The sequence below is a fragment of the Crocuta crocuta genome, unplaced genomic scaffold (genome assembly GCF_008692635.1).
Source record: "Crocuta crocuta isolate KB4526 unplaced genomic scaffold, BGI_CrCroc_1.0 scaffold56, whole genome shotgun sequence".
Taxonomy (NCBI): Eukaryota; Metazoa; Chordata; class Mammalia; order Carnivora; family Hyaenidae; genus Crocuta; species Crocuta crocuta.
This window is the reverse complement of record NW_027531334.1, coordinates 3,098,483-3,113,519: the sequence shown is the minus strand read 5'-3', so window position 1 is coordinate 3,113,519 and position 15,037 is coordinate 3,098,483. Positions and strand designations below refer to the sequence as shown.

Genomic DNA, 15,037 nt, shown 5'->3' with positions numbered 1-15,037 from the left:
CATCCCATTGGAGATTAGGTTTCAATATGAGTTTTGGAGGACACATTCAGTCCATAGCAGTGAGTAAAGACTCGAGTTAGTTGCCATAATGGAAAATCATTGTCCTTCACCAAATTTCTATATTCAAACCAGTTTTCAGACTCAAAGCCACACAATTATGAGCTCACATTTCAAAATTACAAAACACGGAAAGAAACAAGGAAATGTAAAATCAGATAATATTCTTTTAACATTTCTTACAAGGCAATTCCCCTGTAAACAATTTCCTTCCTTTTTTGTTTGTTTGAGAAACTCTTTTATTTCTCCTTCACTTTTAAAGGGTAGCTTTGTAGGCTTCAGTGTTCTAGAGTGGTGGGGGTTTTTTCTATTAACAATTTAAAATTTTTACTTCCTTCTTTTTTTTTTTTTTTCTGCATGGCTTCTTAGGAGAAGTTGTATATAATTCTCATCTTTGTTTCTCTATAAGGTGTTTTATTTCTCTGGCTTTTTTCAGAACTTTTTAATCTTTGATTTGCTATAATTTGCATATAATATACCAAGTCTAGGATTTTTTATTTGCCATTTTTCCTGCTTGGTGTTCTCCAAGCTTCCTGGAACTTTGGTGGTACAGAGTGAACTTGGGGAAATTCTCAGCCACTGTTTCAAAGATGTCCTCTGTTCCTTTCTATCATTCTTCTTCTTCTGATTTTTCCATTACATGTATTTTACATGTTTTGGGAGTGGCCTCACAGTCCTTGGATATCCTGTTCTTTTTTTTTTTTTTCTTTTTAAGTGTTTATTCTCTTTGTTTTTCAGTTTTGGAGATTTCATATATTCTCTAGCTTAGAGATTCTTTCCTCAGCTGTATACACTCAGCCTATTAATAAGGTCATCAAAGGCATTCTTCATTTCTGTCATAGCGTTTTTGACTTAATTTTGTCAATTTTGCCTCCTGTATTTTGAAGCTGTTACTAGATATACAGGCATATCTTGTTTCATTGTGTTTCACTTTCTTGTACTTTGCATATATTGTGGTTTTTACTAATTGAAGGTTTGTGGCAAGCATGTAAGTTTATCAGCACCATTTTTCCAATAGCATTTGCTCATTTTGTGTCTCTGTGTCACATTTTGTTAATTCTTGCAATATTTGAAACTTTGTCTTTACATCATATTTTTGTGCTGATCTATGATCAGTGATCTCTGATATTACTATGTAACAAAGATGAGAATTATATACAACTTCTAAGAAGGCATGCAAAAAAAAATAATAATAAAGTAAAATATCTAAATTGTTAATAGAAAAAAAAAACCCATCACCCTAGAACACTGAATCCTACAAAGCTACCCTTCAAAACTGAAGGAGAAATGAAAGACTTTCTCAAACAAAGAAAAATGGAAGGAAATTGTTTCCAGGGGAACTGCCATATAAGAAATGTTAAAAGTTCTTCAAAGAGAAGGAAATAATGAAAGGCAGAAAGTCAAATCTATATAAAAGAAGGTAGAGTATTGGAGAATGAATAAGTGTAGTTAAAATAAAAACTTTTTTTTTCTTAATTGATTTAAAAATAATTTTGTTCAAAATAATAGTAATGATGTATTCTTTGGATACATGTTTATATATATTTTATGTACTGTGTGTATATATACACATATGTATATATGTATGTGTATATTTATGTACTGTGTGTATATGCATATATATATATATACACGTTTAATTGGAAATAGAGTATATTTATATACAAGTGAAATGAATGACAGCAATTACACAAGGAATGGCCAAAATCTAAAGCACTAATAATACCGAATGCTGGCAAGAATGTAAAGCAACATGGACTCACTGATGGCTGGTGGGAATGCAAAAAGCTACAGCAACTTTGGAATACAGTTTGGCAGTTTCCTTTTAATTTTTTCTTAATGTTTATTTTTTAGTGGAGTGGAGCAGAGAGAGGGAGACAGGATCTGAAGTGGGCTCTGCGCTGACAGCAGAAAGCCCAGTGTAGGGCTCAAACTTACAAACTGTGAGATCATGACTTGAGCCGAAGTCAGATACTTAACTGACTCAACCACCCAGGTGCCCAGATTGGGCAGTTTATTAAATTACTAAACAAACCCTTACAATACGATCCATGGTATCTATCCAAAGGGTTTGAAAATTGATGCCTACACAAAAACCCACACACACATTTTTTACAACACATGCAGACAATGGAATATTATGCAGTGCTTAAAAAATGACCTATAGAGCCATGAAAAGACAAAGAGGAAACTGAAATACCTATTACTAAGTGAAAAAAGACTATGAAAATTCTATATCCTGTATAATTCCAACTGTATGATATTCAGAAAAAGGCAGAAACTATGGAGACACTGAAAAGATTAGTGGTTGCCATGGTTTAGAGGGGAGAGAGGATAAATACACAAAACACAGAGCACTTATAGGGCAGTGAAACTACTCTGTATACTATAGTAATGGATATATGCCATTGTACTTTTGTTCAAACCTACAGAATGCACAAGACCTGGAATGAACCCTATATAAACTATGGCCTTGGGGTGATAATTATGTATCAGTGTAAGTTCAGCACTTGTACCAAATGTAACACTCTGGATGGATGTTGATAATAGAGGCTGAGCCTAGGTGGGATTAGGAGGTACAGTCTATAGGAAATCTCTGTACCTTCTTCTCAATTTTGCTGTAAACATAAAACTGCACTAAAAAAAACTAAGTCTTAAAATACAAGAAGCAAAGGCCTTTTTATACTAAATGGATGTTTAATTTTATAAAATACATATTGCCGTCGTGTGGGTTTTCCCCTTCAAACACATAATAGAATCAATTTCTTTATCAGGTTTTAATTACTCTTTTCAATTACATCTTTTTGTTGCCATCTGTTTCCTGCCACATGTAAATATTTCTCTAGTATTTTTATGAGTCAAATCTGCTATTCACTGTCTTCTGAGCCTTTCTTCCCATCTTTTTTTCTCTTAAGTACTAGTTCTCCTCTCCCTTAACTAGACATATATGGAAATGGAATCCAGTGTTGCTCAGAACTCTCAAAGTTCTGGAACTTCTTTGGGATGATTGCAAGGAAAAGACAGGATGGATTCAAAGCTGCCTAATCCTACTCTAATTTTAGCCATTCCAGTCATTTGTTCTACTATTCATGCTTTGGGATAACATTCCGTTTGTTCTGGTGTCAGCCTGAAATCATTGACTTTGAATAATTACCATTTCTATATTCTTATGTTCTCTGATCCTTGTTTTCTGAATCAAATTTCCCCCATATGCTTTTTGCCTCTATCTTAAAACTTAAAACCCCCAAGTAGAAATTTAGGGTTTCCTTCTTAGCCTGTGAGCTAGAAATATTAGAAATATCAAAGGAAAAACAATAATCACGCATCAATACACATAAGGTCCAAAAAATAAGAATTCCAGGAGACAATAAAAATATAAACCAAGACACTGCAAGAAACAGTACATTTCTCCTAGTCACACAAGTTCAGTTTCACTCCATTCCGGGGCCCCCGAATTACCCTGGTCTCAGCCAGACAACTAGTCAGTGCACCGGTGACGTAAGGAAATCAGAAGGTTTGCTTTTTATCACTGCGGCTAGGACAAATTATAAATCATTTTATAAGTGGATAAAGAGGCTCCTTGTCACTACTGAAAATATCTTTACTTTTTTCTGAAAAATCAGACTTACCAGACACCACAATATTGATGGAAATCAGTACCCTCAGAGCTGACATCTTCCCCAGCGTATGCATTTGGAGCAGTTAGCCACAGGCTAGCCACGAAAGGGAAATGTCGCTGAGTTTTGTTGAGTGATAAAGAAAAAAAAAGCCAATACCTACAATTCATTGGTTCTCCCACAGTACTGAAGTGATGAAATAAATTATGTAGCAATTCATTTAGAAAGTAGCATTTTGGGAAATATAAAATACGCATGGTAAAATGTACAAACCTTTAGTGGACAACTTCATGGATTTTTACCTGTGTATGCACTCAGGTAATCGCCTTCAAAACCAAGGTAAGACCATTTCCACTCTTCAAGGAGTTTCCTTCCGGCTCCTTCTCTGTCAATATCCCTTCCCCAGAGAGAAACACTCCTCTAACTTCTATCACCTTTTTGCTTATTTTTTAACTCGATACAACTGAAATTCTTTAGATAGTTCATTTTTGTAACACTGTGAAGAGTTTTTTTGTCTGATCATGCCATAATCTATTCCTCCATTTTGCTGTGTACTTGGATTTTCCATTTCAGGAATAACACAAATAAAGCTTCTATGAACATTTATGTTCTGTACGCATCTTTTGGCTTACTTAGGCATTTATTTTCTTGCGTATATGCCAAAAAAATTAAAATTGATGGCCATAGGATAGACATAATATGTGGCTTTAATAAAGACTTTCTATTATGAGTTGAATTGTGTTCTGTCAAAATTCATATGTTGAAATTCTAACCCTCACTTCCTCAGATGGGACCTTATTTTGATCAGGGTCATTGCAGATGTAATTAGTTAATGTGAGGCCACACTGGAATAGGATGGGCTGTAGTCCAATAACTAGTGTCATACAAAAAGAGGGAAATTGGACACAGATATACNGACACCAAGCCATCCCCCCCCCCCCCCAAGCCAATGAACTCCCAAGATTTCCAGCACACCATCAAAAGCTAGGAGAGAAGCAAGCAATAGATTATTTGTTCTTGCTTTATAGTTTCAAGATTCTTTTGATGGTGGGACACAACACAAAGACCTTTTAATAAATGAGAAGCAGATCAGTTTGTTACTTATAGCTCCAAAAGTGAGAAAGCTGCCATAGGGGGCCGCACAGGCCTTGCCCTCACAGACAGGTGAAAACCAAGCTGAAATTGTAGAATGCAGTGGATATATAGCAAGCGGGATCAGGTTAGGTTTGAAGGGCTCCCCGACAGGCAAACTTGAATAATTTCCCAGGCTTCCAGGCATAATCTTCTATGAGGCTGTTCCTAGTTGTCTGATCCTGGGCCCTGGGGCCTGGAATGTGAAAGCCTGGATAATGGAAGTAGTGGGGTATGGATTTAATCAGGCGCTCAAGAGGGGAACTGACCATCCTCTAGACAAAGCCTCAAAAATGGACTAGGCATTTTTAATAATGGTAATAGATAACTATTTCTTCCTGATTTTATCATTTATTTGTAGTGTGGCTTGAACTAATGGAAAAATTTTTAAATAAAAAATGAGAAAATGGTGACAAAAAAAAAATGGACCAGGAGAGCATTTTTTTAAAATTAAGAACTACAACAAAATTGACTCATTGATATTCACATCAGTTTTCAGTTTGATCATGTGGGGTATTTGAGGACATAAGTTGCCCTAAACAGAATAAAACACATTCTATTAGGAGAGGAAAACAAATCGAGTCCTTGTAGGCCACTCCATAACCAAGTTCACTGTTATATGGCATTAGCTTCGATAACAGATTCGGAAGTTTCAGGATCTCTAACAATACCCTGATTGAGTTGTAAAGTATGTTAAAAGCATGAGTTGTACTTTTTATTATTTATTTATTTATTTATTTAAATATAATTTATTGTCAAATTGCCTTACATACAAAACCCAGTCCTCATCCCGACAAGTGCCCTCCTCAATGCCCATCACCCATTTCCCCTCTCCCCCGCCTGCTGCTCCCCATCCACCCTCAGTTTGTTCTCTGTATTTAAGAGTCTCTTACAGTTTGCCTCCCTTCCTCTCTGTTTCTATTTTTTCGCCTCCCCTTGCCCCATTATCTTCTGTTAAGTTTCTCAAGATCCACATATGAGTGAAAATATATGATATCTGTCCTTCTCTGCCTGACTTATTTCGCTCAGCATAACATCCTTGAGTTCCATCCACGTTGCTGCCAATGGCATGATTTCATTCTTTCTCATTGCCAAATAGTATTTCATTGTATATATAAATGACATCTTTTTATCTTCATTCATTAGTTGATGGAATTTAGGCTCTTTCCATAATTTGGCTATTGTTGAAAGTGCTGCCATAAATATTGGGGTACAAGTGCCCCTATGCATCAGCACTCTTTCATCCCTTGGGTAAATTCCTAGTAGTGCTATTGCTGGGTCATAGGGGAGTTCTATTTTTAATTTTTTGAGGAATCTCCACACTGTTTTCCAGAGTGGATACACCAGTTGGCATTCCCACCAACAGTACAAGAGGGTTCCCATTTCTCCACATTCTTACCAGCATCTATAGTCTCCTGATTTGTTCATTTTAGCCACTCTGACTGGTATGAGTTGGTATCTCAGTGTGGCTCTTTGATTTGTATTTCCCTGATGGTGAGTGATGTTAAGCATCTTTTCATGTGTCTGATGGCCATCTAAATGTCTGCTTTGGAAAAGTGTCTATCATGTCTTCTGCCCATTTCTTCACTGGATTATTTGTTTTCCAAGTGATGAGTTTGGTAAGTTCTTTATAAGTCTTGGATGCTAACCCTTTATCCGATATGTCATTTGCAAATTCTTTTCCCATTCCATAGGTTGTCTTTTAGTTTTGTTGATTGTTTCCTTTGCAGTGCAGAAGTTTTTAATCTTGATGAGGTCCCAATAGTTAATTTTTGCTTTTAGTTCTCTTGTAGATGTGTCAAGTAAGAAATTGTTTTAGCTGAGGTCAAAGAGGTTGTTGCCTGCCTTCTCCTCTAGGGTTTTGATGGTTTCCTGTTTCACATTCAGGTCTTTCATCCATTTTGAGTCTCTTTTGGTGTATAGTGTAAGAAAGTGGTCTAGTTTCATTCTTCTGAATGTTGCTATCCAGTTCTCCTAGCACCATTTACAAAGAGACTTTCTTCCATTGGATGCTCTGTCCTGCTTTGTCAAAGATTAGTTGGCCATACATTTGTGAGTCCATTTCTGGGTTCTCTATTCTATTCCATTGGTCTATGTGTCTGTTTTTGTGCTGATGATTACAGCTTTGTAGTAGAGGCTAAAGTCTGGGATTATGACATCTCCTGTTTTGGTTTTCTTCTTCAATATTACTTTGGCTATTCAGGGTCTTTTGTGGTTCCATATAAATTTTAGGACTGTTTTCTCTAGCTCTGGGAAGAATGGTGGTGAACTTTTGATTTGCCAATTTTGATGCCTTTTATTTCATTTTGTTGTCTGATTGCTGATGCTAGGACTTTGATCACTATGTTAAGCAACAGTGGTGAGAGTGGACATCCCTGTCATGTTCCTGATCTCAGGGGGAAAGCTCTCAGTTTTTCCACTGAGGATGATATTAGTTGTGGGCTTTTCATATATGGGTTTTATGATGTTTACATATGTTCCTTCTATCCCAACTTTCTTGAGGGTTTTATTAAGAAAGGATGCTGTATTTTGTCAAATGCTTTTTCTGCATCTATTGACAGGATCATATGGATCTTATCTTTCTTTTATTAATGTGATGTATCACATTGATTTGTGAATATTAAACCAGCCGTGCAGCCCAGGAATGAATCCCACTTGAATAGTGAATAATTCTTTTTATATGCTGTTGAATTCAATTTGCTAGTATCTTGTTGAGAATTTTTGCATCCATGTTCATCAGGGATATTGGCCTGTAATTCTCCTTTTATGTGGGGTCTCTGTCTGGTTTGGGAATCCAGGTAATTTTGGCTTCCTAGAATGAGTCCGGGAGTTTTCCTTCCATTTCTATTGTTTTGGAATAGCTTGAGAAGGATAGGTATTAACTCTGCTTTAAATGTCAGGTAGAATTCCCCAGGGAAGCCATCTGGTCCAGGACTCTTATGTGTTGGGAGATTTATAACTGATTCAATTTCTTCACTAGTTATGGGTCTGTTCAAATTTTCTATCTCTTCCCATTTGAGTTTTGGTAATGTGTGGGTGTCTAAGAATTTGTCCATTTCTTCCAGGTTGTCCAGTTTTTTGGCATATAATTTTTCATAGCATTTTTTCCTGTGGTTGATTTCAAGTTTCATAGCATTGTGATCTGACAGTGTGCATGGTATGATCTCAGTTCTTTCATACTTATTGAGGGCTGTTTTGTGACCCAGTATGTGAACTATCTTGGAGAATATTCCATGTGCACTCGAGAAAAATGTGTATTCTGCTGCCTTGGGATGTAGAGTTTTAAATATATTTATCAAGTCCATCTGGTCCAATGTATCGTTCAGGGCCATTGTTTCTTTATTGATTTCCTGTCTATATTATCTGTCCATTGCTGTAAGTGGAATATTAAAGTCTCCTGCAATTACCATATTCTTACCAATAAGATTGCTTATATTTGTGATTAATTGTTTCATAATTTAGGTGCTTTCAAATTCGGTGCATAGACATTTATAATTCTTAGCTCTTCTTGATGGATAGAACCTGTAATGATCATACAATGCCATTCTTCATCTCTTGTTACAGCGTTTAGTTTAAAATCTAGTTTATCTAAGTATGGCTACTCCAGCTTTCTTTTGACCTTCAGTAGCATGATAGATGGTTCTCTGTCCCATCACGTTCAGTATGAAGGTGTTCTCAGGCCTAAAATGAGTCTCTTGTAGACAGCAAATAGATGGGTCTTGTTTTGTTTTTTGTTTGTTTGTTTGTTTTTTTGTTTTTATCCATTCTGATACCCTATGTATTTTGATTGGAGCATTTTGTCCATTTACATTCAGTGTTATTATTGAAAGATATGGGTTTAGAGTCATTGTGTTATCTACAGGTTTCATGCTTGTAGTGACATCTCTGGTCCTTTGTGCTCCTTGTAGCATTTCACTCACAGAGTCCCCCTTAGGATCTCTTGTAGGGATGATTTAGTGGTGATGAATTACTTCATTTTTTGTTTGTTTGGGAAAATCTTTGTCTCTTCTTCTATTCTGAATGACATGTTTGCTGGATAAAGGATTCTTGGCTGCATGTTTTTCCTGCTCATCACATTGAAAATGTCCTGCCACTCCTTTCTGGCCTGCCAAGTTTCAGTACATAGGTCTGCTACTACCCTTATGTGTCTACCCTAGTAGGTTAAGTCCCATTTATCTCTAGCTGCTTTCAGAATGCTCTCCTTATCTTTGTATTTTGCCAGTTTCACTACGATACATTGTGCAGAAAATCGATTCAAGTTATGCCTGATGGGAGTTCTCTGTGCCTCCTGAATTTCAATGCCTGTTTCCTTCCCCAGACTGGGGAAGTTTTCACCTCTAATTTGTTTAAGTACACCCTCGCCCCCTTTCTCTCTCTTCTTCTTATGGAACTCTTATGGTACAGATATTGTTCCATTTCATTGAATCATTTAGCTCTCTAATTCTCCTCTCACAATCCAGAATTTTTTAAAATCTTTTTCTCACCTTCATCTTTTTCTATAATTTTATCTTCTATTTCACCTATTCTCCCCTCTGCCTTTTCAATTCTCGTTGTCACTGCCTCCAGTTTATTTTGCACCTCATTTACAGCATTTTTTAATTCATCATGACTATTTTTTCATTCCTTGATCTCTGCAGCAATAGATTCTCTGCTGTCTTCTATGCTTTTTTCAAGCCCAGTAATTAATCTTATGACTATTATTCTAAACTCTTGTTCAGTTATATTGTTTATATCTGTTTTTGAGCAATTCTTTAGATGTCATTTCTTCCTGTAATTTCTTTTGAGGAGAATTCTTCCGGTTTGTCATTTTAGCTAGTTTTCTGTCCCTTCTGTGTTTTAAAACCTTGTTATGTGCCTTGCTCCTGTGAGCACTACTGTATTAAAGAAGGATCATACACTGTCTAGGTGTGGCCCTTCATGAGGTGTTTTTTTGTAGTGTGTTACTTGTTCTCTGTTGTTGTGATTTTGATTACTTTATATCCCTACTTATGTTTTGGACTCTCTACCAGGTGTGCTTTGATTTGTTCATTGAAGTAGCCCTGGAAAGGAAAACAAAAAGACAAACAGAAAACAAAAACAAACAAACACACACAAAAAAACAAAAACAAAAAAACCCAGAAACACCAGCTACAAGTAAAAACAGAGTGGAGGTGGTGCTGGGAAGAGGCCTTATCCCCACAAAGAGAGAAATGACAGGGCCTGGGAAAAAGAAAAAAGAAAAATTGACCCAGCAGAGAAACCATAGCCTTAATCTGGAGAGAGAGAAAGGAAGATAAAGAAGGAGGCAGGGAAAAAGAAAAGAAGAGTAAGTTGTCCAGACAGAGAAACTATAGGGCTTAATCCAGAGAAAGAGAAATGAAAATAAATAAGGGGGCAGGGAGAAAGAAGAGAAAATAAAATTGCCCAGACTGAAAAACCATATGGCTTAATCCAGAGAGAAAGGAAAATAAGGAAGGAGGTGCAGAACATGTATCAAAAGAATGGATTAAATATGTCTGCATAAACAAGCCAACAACCAAAGTAACCAGACTAGAGGGAAGAGATAAGAAGAAGAAAAGGAAGGAAGAATATGTCTGTATAATAAAATTGTTCTGAGAATTAAGTCGGGAAATGAAACAACACTGGTCTGGAGGAGGGGCTATCTGGTTCACGGTGTCAATCTTGCTCCCAAAGATAGGCAGTTACCAGGCACAGAGAGGTGTGGTTTGGTGTAGGCAGGCCCACCTCCACTGTGGTTGTGCTGTCTGTTCCCTAAAGTGCCCCAACCTATGGCCCGTAGTGTTGTCCTGGTGGGTCCTGGAAGCCACTCTGCCTCTTTTCCTCCTGGCTTTTGGGGGGAAAGTCTTTTGGCCTCGAGATGGCTTTGAGAGATAAGGGATCTTCAGATCCCCCTACTTCTCCACCATGTTGGCCCTTCCTTCCTTCCCGTCCCTTCTGAGGAACTGCAGCTTTGACCTGCTCAGATCCTCTGGGGAAGGGTCTCACTGAGCAACGGCCCAGTGATGGCCCATCCCTAGGAACATTCATGAGACCACACTGTTGCTGGTGCCCAGAGACTGTGGTTGGATGCCAGCCCACCCCAGAAAAAGTTCGCATGATCTTGTAGCAGCAGGGTTTCAGGATTTATGGAGAATCACAACATGCATCTAGCACCGGGCTTCCTCCTTAACATCGTTGTTCCAACACCAGGGAAGGTGGTTGTTCTCCAGGGTCCACTTTGCCTCTGGGGTGGCCGCATAGCCTCTACCAAATGTCCTTCCAGCAGGGGAACTGCCACTCCCCGTGTGGCCTGTGGACCCCTCTGACCTCACTCTCCACACTTGGGGATTTGCCTTTCTCACCAGAGCACTACCAGGTATTGAACTGCAGAGCCTCAGACTCTGAGCTCCCCCTGTTTATAGAATCTTAATGGAATTCAAACCCTCTCCTTTCTCCTTTCTCCCTTCTCCCTTTTTTGTTCAGTCCCTGTGGCTGTTTCTGCTTTTCCACTTTCTCTCCAGCTGCTTATGTGTGTGTGGGGGGGTGCTTTTCCCATACTCTGCCCCCCCTTCCCCCATCTCTGTCCTCTCTCCACAAGCAAAAACAACTTCCTGACCTCCACGGCCTCTCTCTCCCCTGGTTCACCTCTCCTCACTGCGTACCTGTCGAGTTCTGTGGTTCAGGTTGTGCAGATTGTTGTGATAATCTTCAGATCAGTTTTCTAGATGTGTGAGATGGTTTATTGTTGATCTGGCTGCATTTCAGCAATGAGAGATGCAAGAAAAACCTTCCATGCTGTTCTGCCATTTTGTACCCTCCTCCCTGAGCTGTACATTTTATAACAATAATATCTTGGTGAGTTATTGGGTTCAAGGTGGCAAATCCAGCAGATACATTGCTGGAGGGTATGAACTATATATAGTTCTGTAAGGAACATATAATGATTAGTAACATTTGTAACCAAGGGGAAGGGCAAGTTGTGGAGGCTACTGTCAGAGATGCAAGGTGGGAGGCTGTGATGACAAGCTAGAGATGAGAAGCAGGAGAAGGGACCGGGCAGTGACTGCGTCCCTGGGGGGTTGGGGATAGACCTATATAAGACAGTTGTCTCCTGGAGAAAGAAGTAACATCCATTAATTTTTAGAATGGCACAGATGGCAGTAACTTCGACCAAATTTCCCTTTAGACATGGGAGTATAGAGATGAAATTTTTCCAGAGGACAGATTGTATATGAGGATTATGAACTAAACAACTAGGGAGGGGCAGATTTTTGTATCAGAAACTCATGGTCTATTATGGCCATTAGTCCAAAGATTCCAGGAGGTATGAGAGGAGGCAGCTAAAGACTGTACAGTGAATGAGTCTCTAAGAGCACTATTGGGAGGAACTTTNCTTTTATATCCTTGGTTAGGTTTATTCCTAGGTATTTTATGGTTTTTTGTGCAATTGTGAATGGGATCAGCTTCTTGATTTCTCTTTCTGTCGCTTCATTGTTGGTATATAAAAATGCAACCGATTTCTATACGTTGATTTTGTACCCTGGATGAACGTCATTTAACATGACCTCATTTTTAGGTAACAGCTTCAGGAAGATTAAGTAGAATTAGTAAATGAGGAATATCTTGCCTCCAGAACCCAAAAGGGACTAATAAAAAGTTGGATTTCTATGTCCTTACTGATTATGTTAGACAAAACTCCTTGGATGAGAATGCTTTTCATGCAATGTCTACTTGTATTCATGAGGAAAGGTGGATACAGTTAAAATCGTGCCTGAATCAATACTTAGTAGTGTAATGGCTGGGTGACAGAGTAGTTCCATTTTTAATTTTTTGAGGAACCTCCATACTGTTTTCCAGACTGGCTGCACTAAGGTCAGTAAAAGAAAGACAAATATCATATTATTTCACTCATATGTAGATTTAAGAAACAAAACAAATGAACATAGGGTAAGAGAAGGAAAAAGGAGAGGGAGGTAAACTAATTCTTAATTACAAAAGACAAACTGAGGGTTACTGGAGGGGACAGAGATGGGGGATGGGCTAAATGGGTGATGGGCATTAAGAAGGGCACTTGTTGGGACCAGCACTGGGTGTTATATGTAAGTGATGAATCACTGAGTTCTACTCTGGAAACTGATACTACACTGTGTGTTAACTAACTTGAATTTAAATAAATAAATTTTGTAAAGAGTCCTGTCTGCAAAACCTGTGTGTAATGGCAGGGCTATTGAGATAGTCCATGGCAGTCCAGTAAAGGTATATTGTGTCCCTTTGGAGCTGACAGCAAACTGAGAGGCTGTTGAAACAAACGCTGAATAAAACATATTAGATGATGTTACTATTTTTAATAATGTTGGATATTGGGCTTTAATAGGTGCAGCAATGGCATTAAGGTTGCAATAATCTAGCACCATTCATTCTTTGCAGATTTAAGAACAGGCCAAACTGAGCTGTCAAATGGGGATTCAGTGGGACTAATGACCTATTTATGGATTAGGTCTCATAGAATGCTTCAGTCATTAAGGGGCTTGTTTTAACTCACACTGAGCCATATTAAATATTTTAACTGAAGCTGGTGGGTTCTGAGCTTATCAATTTTGTGACATAATTTATGTATTTGTGTATTTATTTCTTTACTTATTTCATTATTTATTTATTTATTTTAGTTGATTATTTATTGTGTCAGAGTGTGTATGTCTACTACTTTAGTCTGTTCAGGCTACTACAACTAAACACTGCTGACTGGGTGACTTATCAACAAGAAAATTTATTTCTCACAGTTCTAGAGCTGGGAAGTCTAAGAACAAGACAACAACACATTGGTGTCTGCTGAGAATCTGCTTGCTAGTGCATAGGCCAATTTTTCGGTGTGTCCTCACATGGTAAAAGGATGAGCTAGCTCTCTGGGCACTCATCCCACTCATGAAGGCTATGTCCTTATGAACTAATTAGCTCCCAAAGTCCCTGCCTCCAAATGCCATCACGTTGGAAAAATAGGTTTCAGTACAAAACTTTGGATGAGGGAGACACAAATATGCAGTCTATAGCAGACTGAAAACACAACTTATGGCTGGATCCTGGAAAGTGTGGCCCATGTGACCCTAAGGTGGCTCCCACTTGGGCTAGTATCCAGGAAGTGGAGTCTAGCCATTTAGGACTGTCATTTGTTTTTTCTTAATCTTCCAACACCAAGAAAATTTGGGTAAGGAGACACATGAAAACCACCAGCAGACACAGAAGCAAGCTGCAAGTTGAAGCACAAGCTTACAAACAAGCAAAACTTCCTTCCCAAGCTGTTCTCCTGGTGGTTTGAAACAAATTAGTAAGCCAAAAACAGCCCCCCAAGAAGCTATGCAAGAGTTAAGCAGTCGTGGTCATACAATTTTGCCCACAGTGCATCAGACAGATTGTTCTGAGGGACACAACACAATGACCGTCAGATAGATGAACGGCAAACTGTCTGTGACAATTCCAAATGAAAGACGGCTGCCACATTTGGCCATGCAGGGATGAACTGGGTTCAGGGTGACAGTGAAAACTGTAGGGAAAAGCTTTTGTATGGCAGGTAGAGCAGAGTTTATTAGATTTCCTGATTTCCCGTATGTTGGCTAATTTGATAATTTCCTGGAATCCAGGGCACAAGGGATGTCGCCAGTGGTCTGGGGTTGAGTCCTGGGGCAATCAGGGTAGGCACACATCGGATAGCACTCTGGAGTGGGATGCCTCGTAAGGAAGTGGTTGAGATGTGAACTTAATCAAGGGCTCCACAAGGGGAACTGACTGCCTCTAGCCAGGGCTTCAAAACTGAACCATGACAGCACTGAAAACCTCTCAAATAGCTTTTAGAGAGAACCCACCCTGCTGACACTGTGATCTTGGAATTCTAGTCTTCAGAAATGTGACACAATCATATCTGTTGTTTCAGTCACCTAGTTTGTGGTCCTTTATTGAGACAGCCCTAGAAAACTGATACTCTTCCAAACTAATAGTGCCACGTTTCTTTTTTTTAAATAGTTTATTGTCAAGTTGGTTTCCATATAACACCCAGTGCTCATACCAACAAGTGCCCTCCTCCATGTCCATCACCCTCCTTCCCCTCTCCCCCCACTCCCATCAGCCCTCAGTTTGTTCTCAGCATTCAAGGGTCTATCATGGGTTGCCCTCCTCCCTCTCCCCCACTATTTTTCCCCTTCTTCTCCCCCATGGTCCTCCATTAAATTCTTCCTAATTCTCTTATATGTGCAAACATATGG

General features: G+C 38.6%; 1 protein-coding gene across 1 annotated transcript in view; it reads right to left on the bottom strand.

Moving 5' to 3' along the window:
- LOC144238110 (cell surface glycoprotein CD200 receptor 2-like) overlaps window positions 1-3,732 on the bottom strand; it is a 28,070-nt gene extending 24,338 nt beyond the window's left edge. Inside the window, exon 1 of the mRNA XM_077771863.1 lies at window positions 3,687-3,732. Within this exon, the coding sequence (XP_077627989.1) occupies window positions 3,687-3,732 (46 nt within the window). The remainder of the gene's footprint in view (window positions 1-3,686) is intronic.
- Window positions 3,733-15,037: the final 11,305 nt, after the last annotated feature.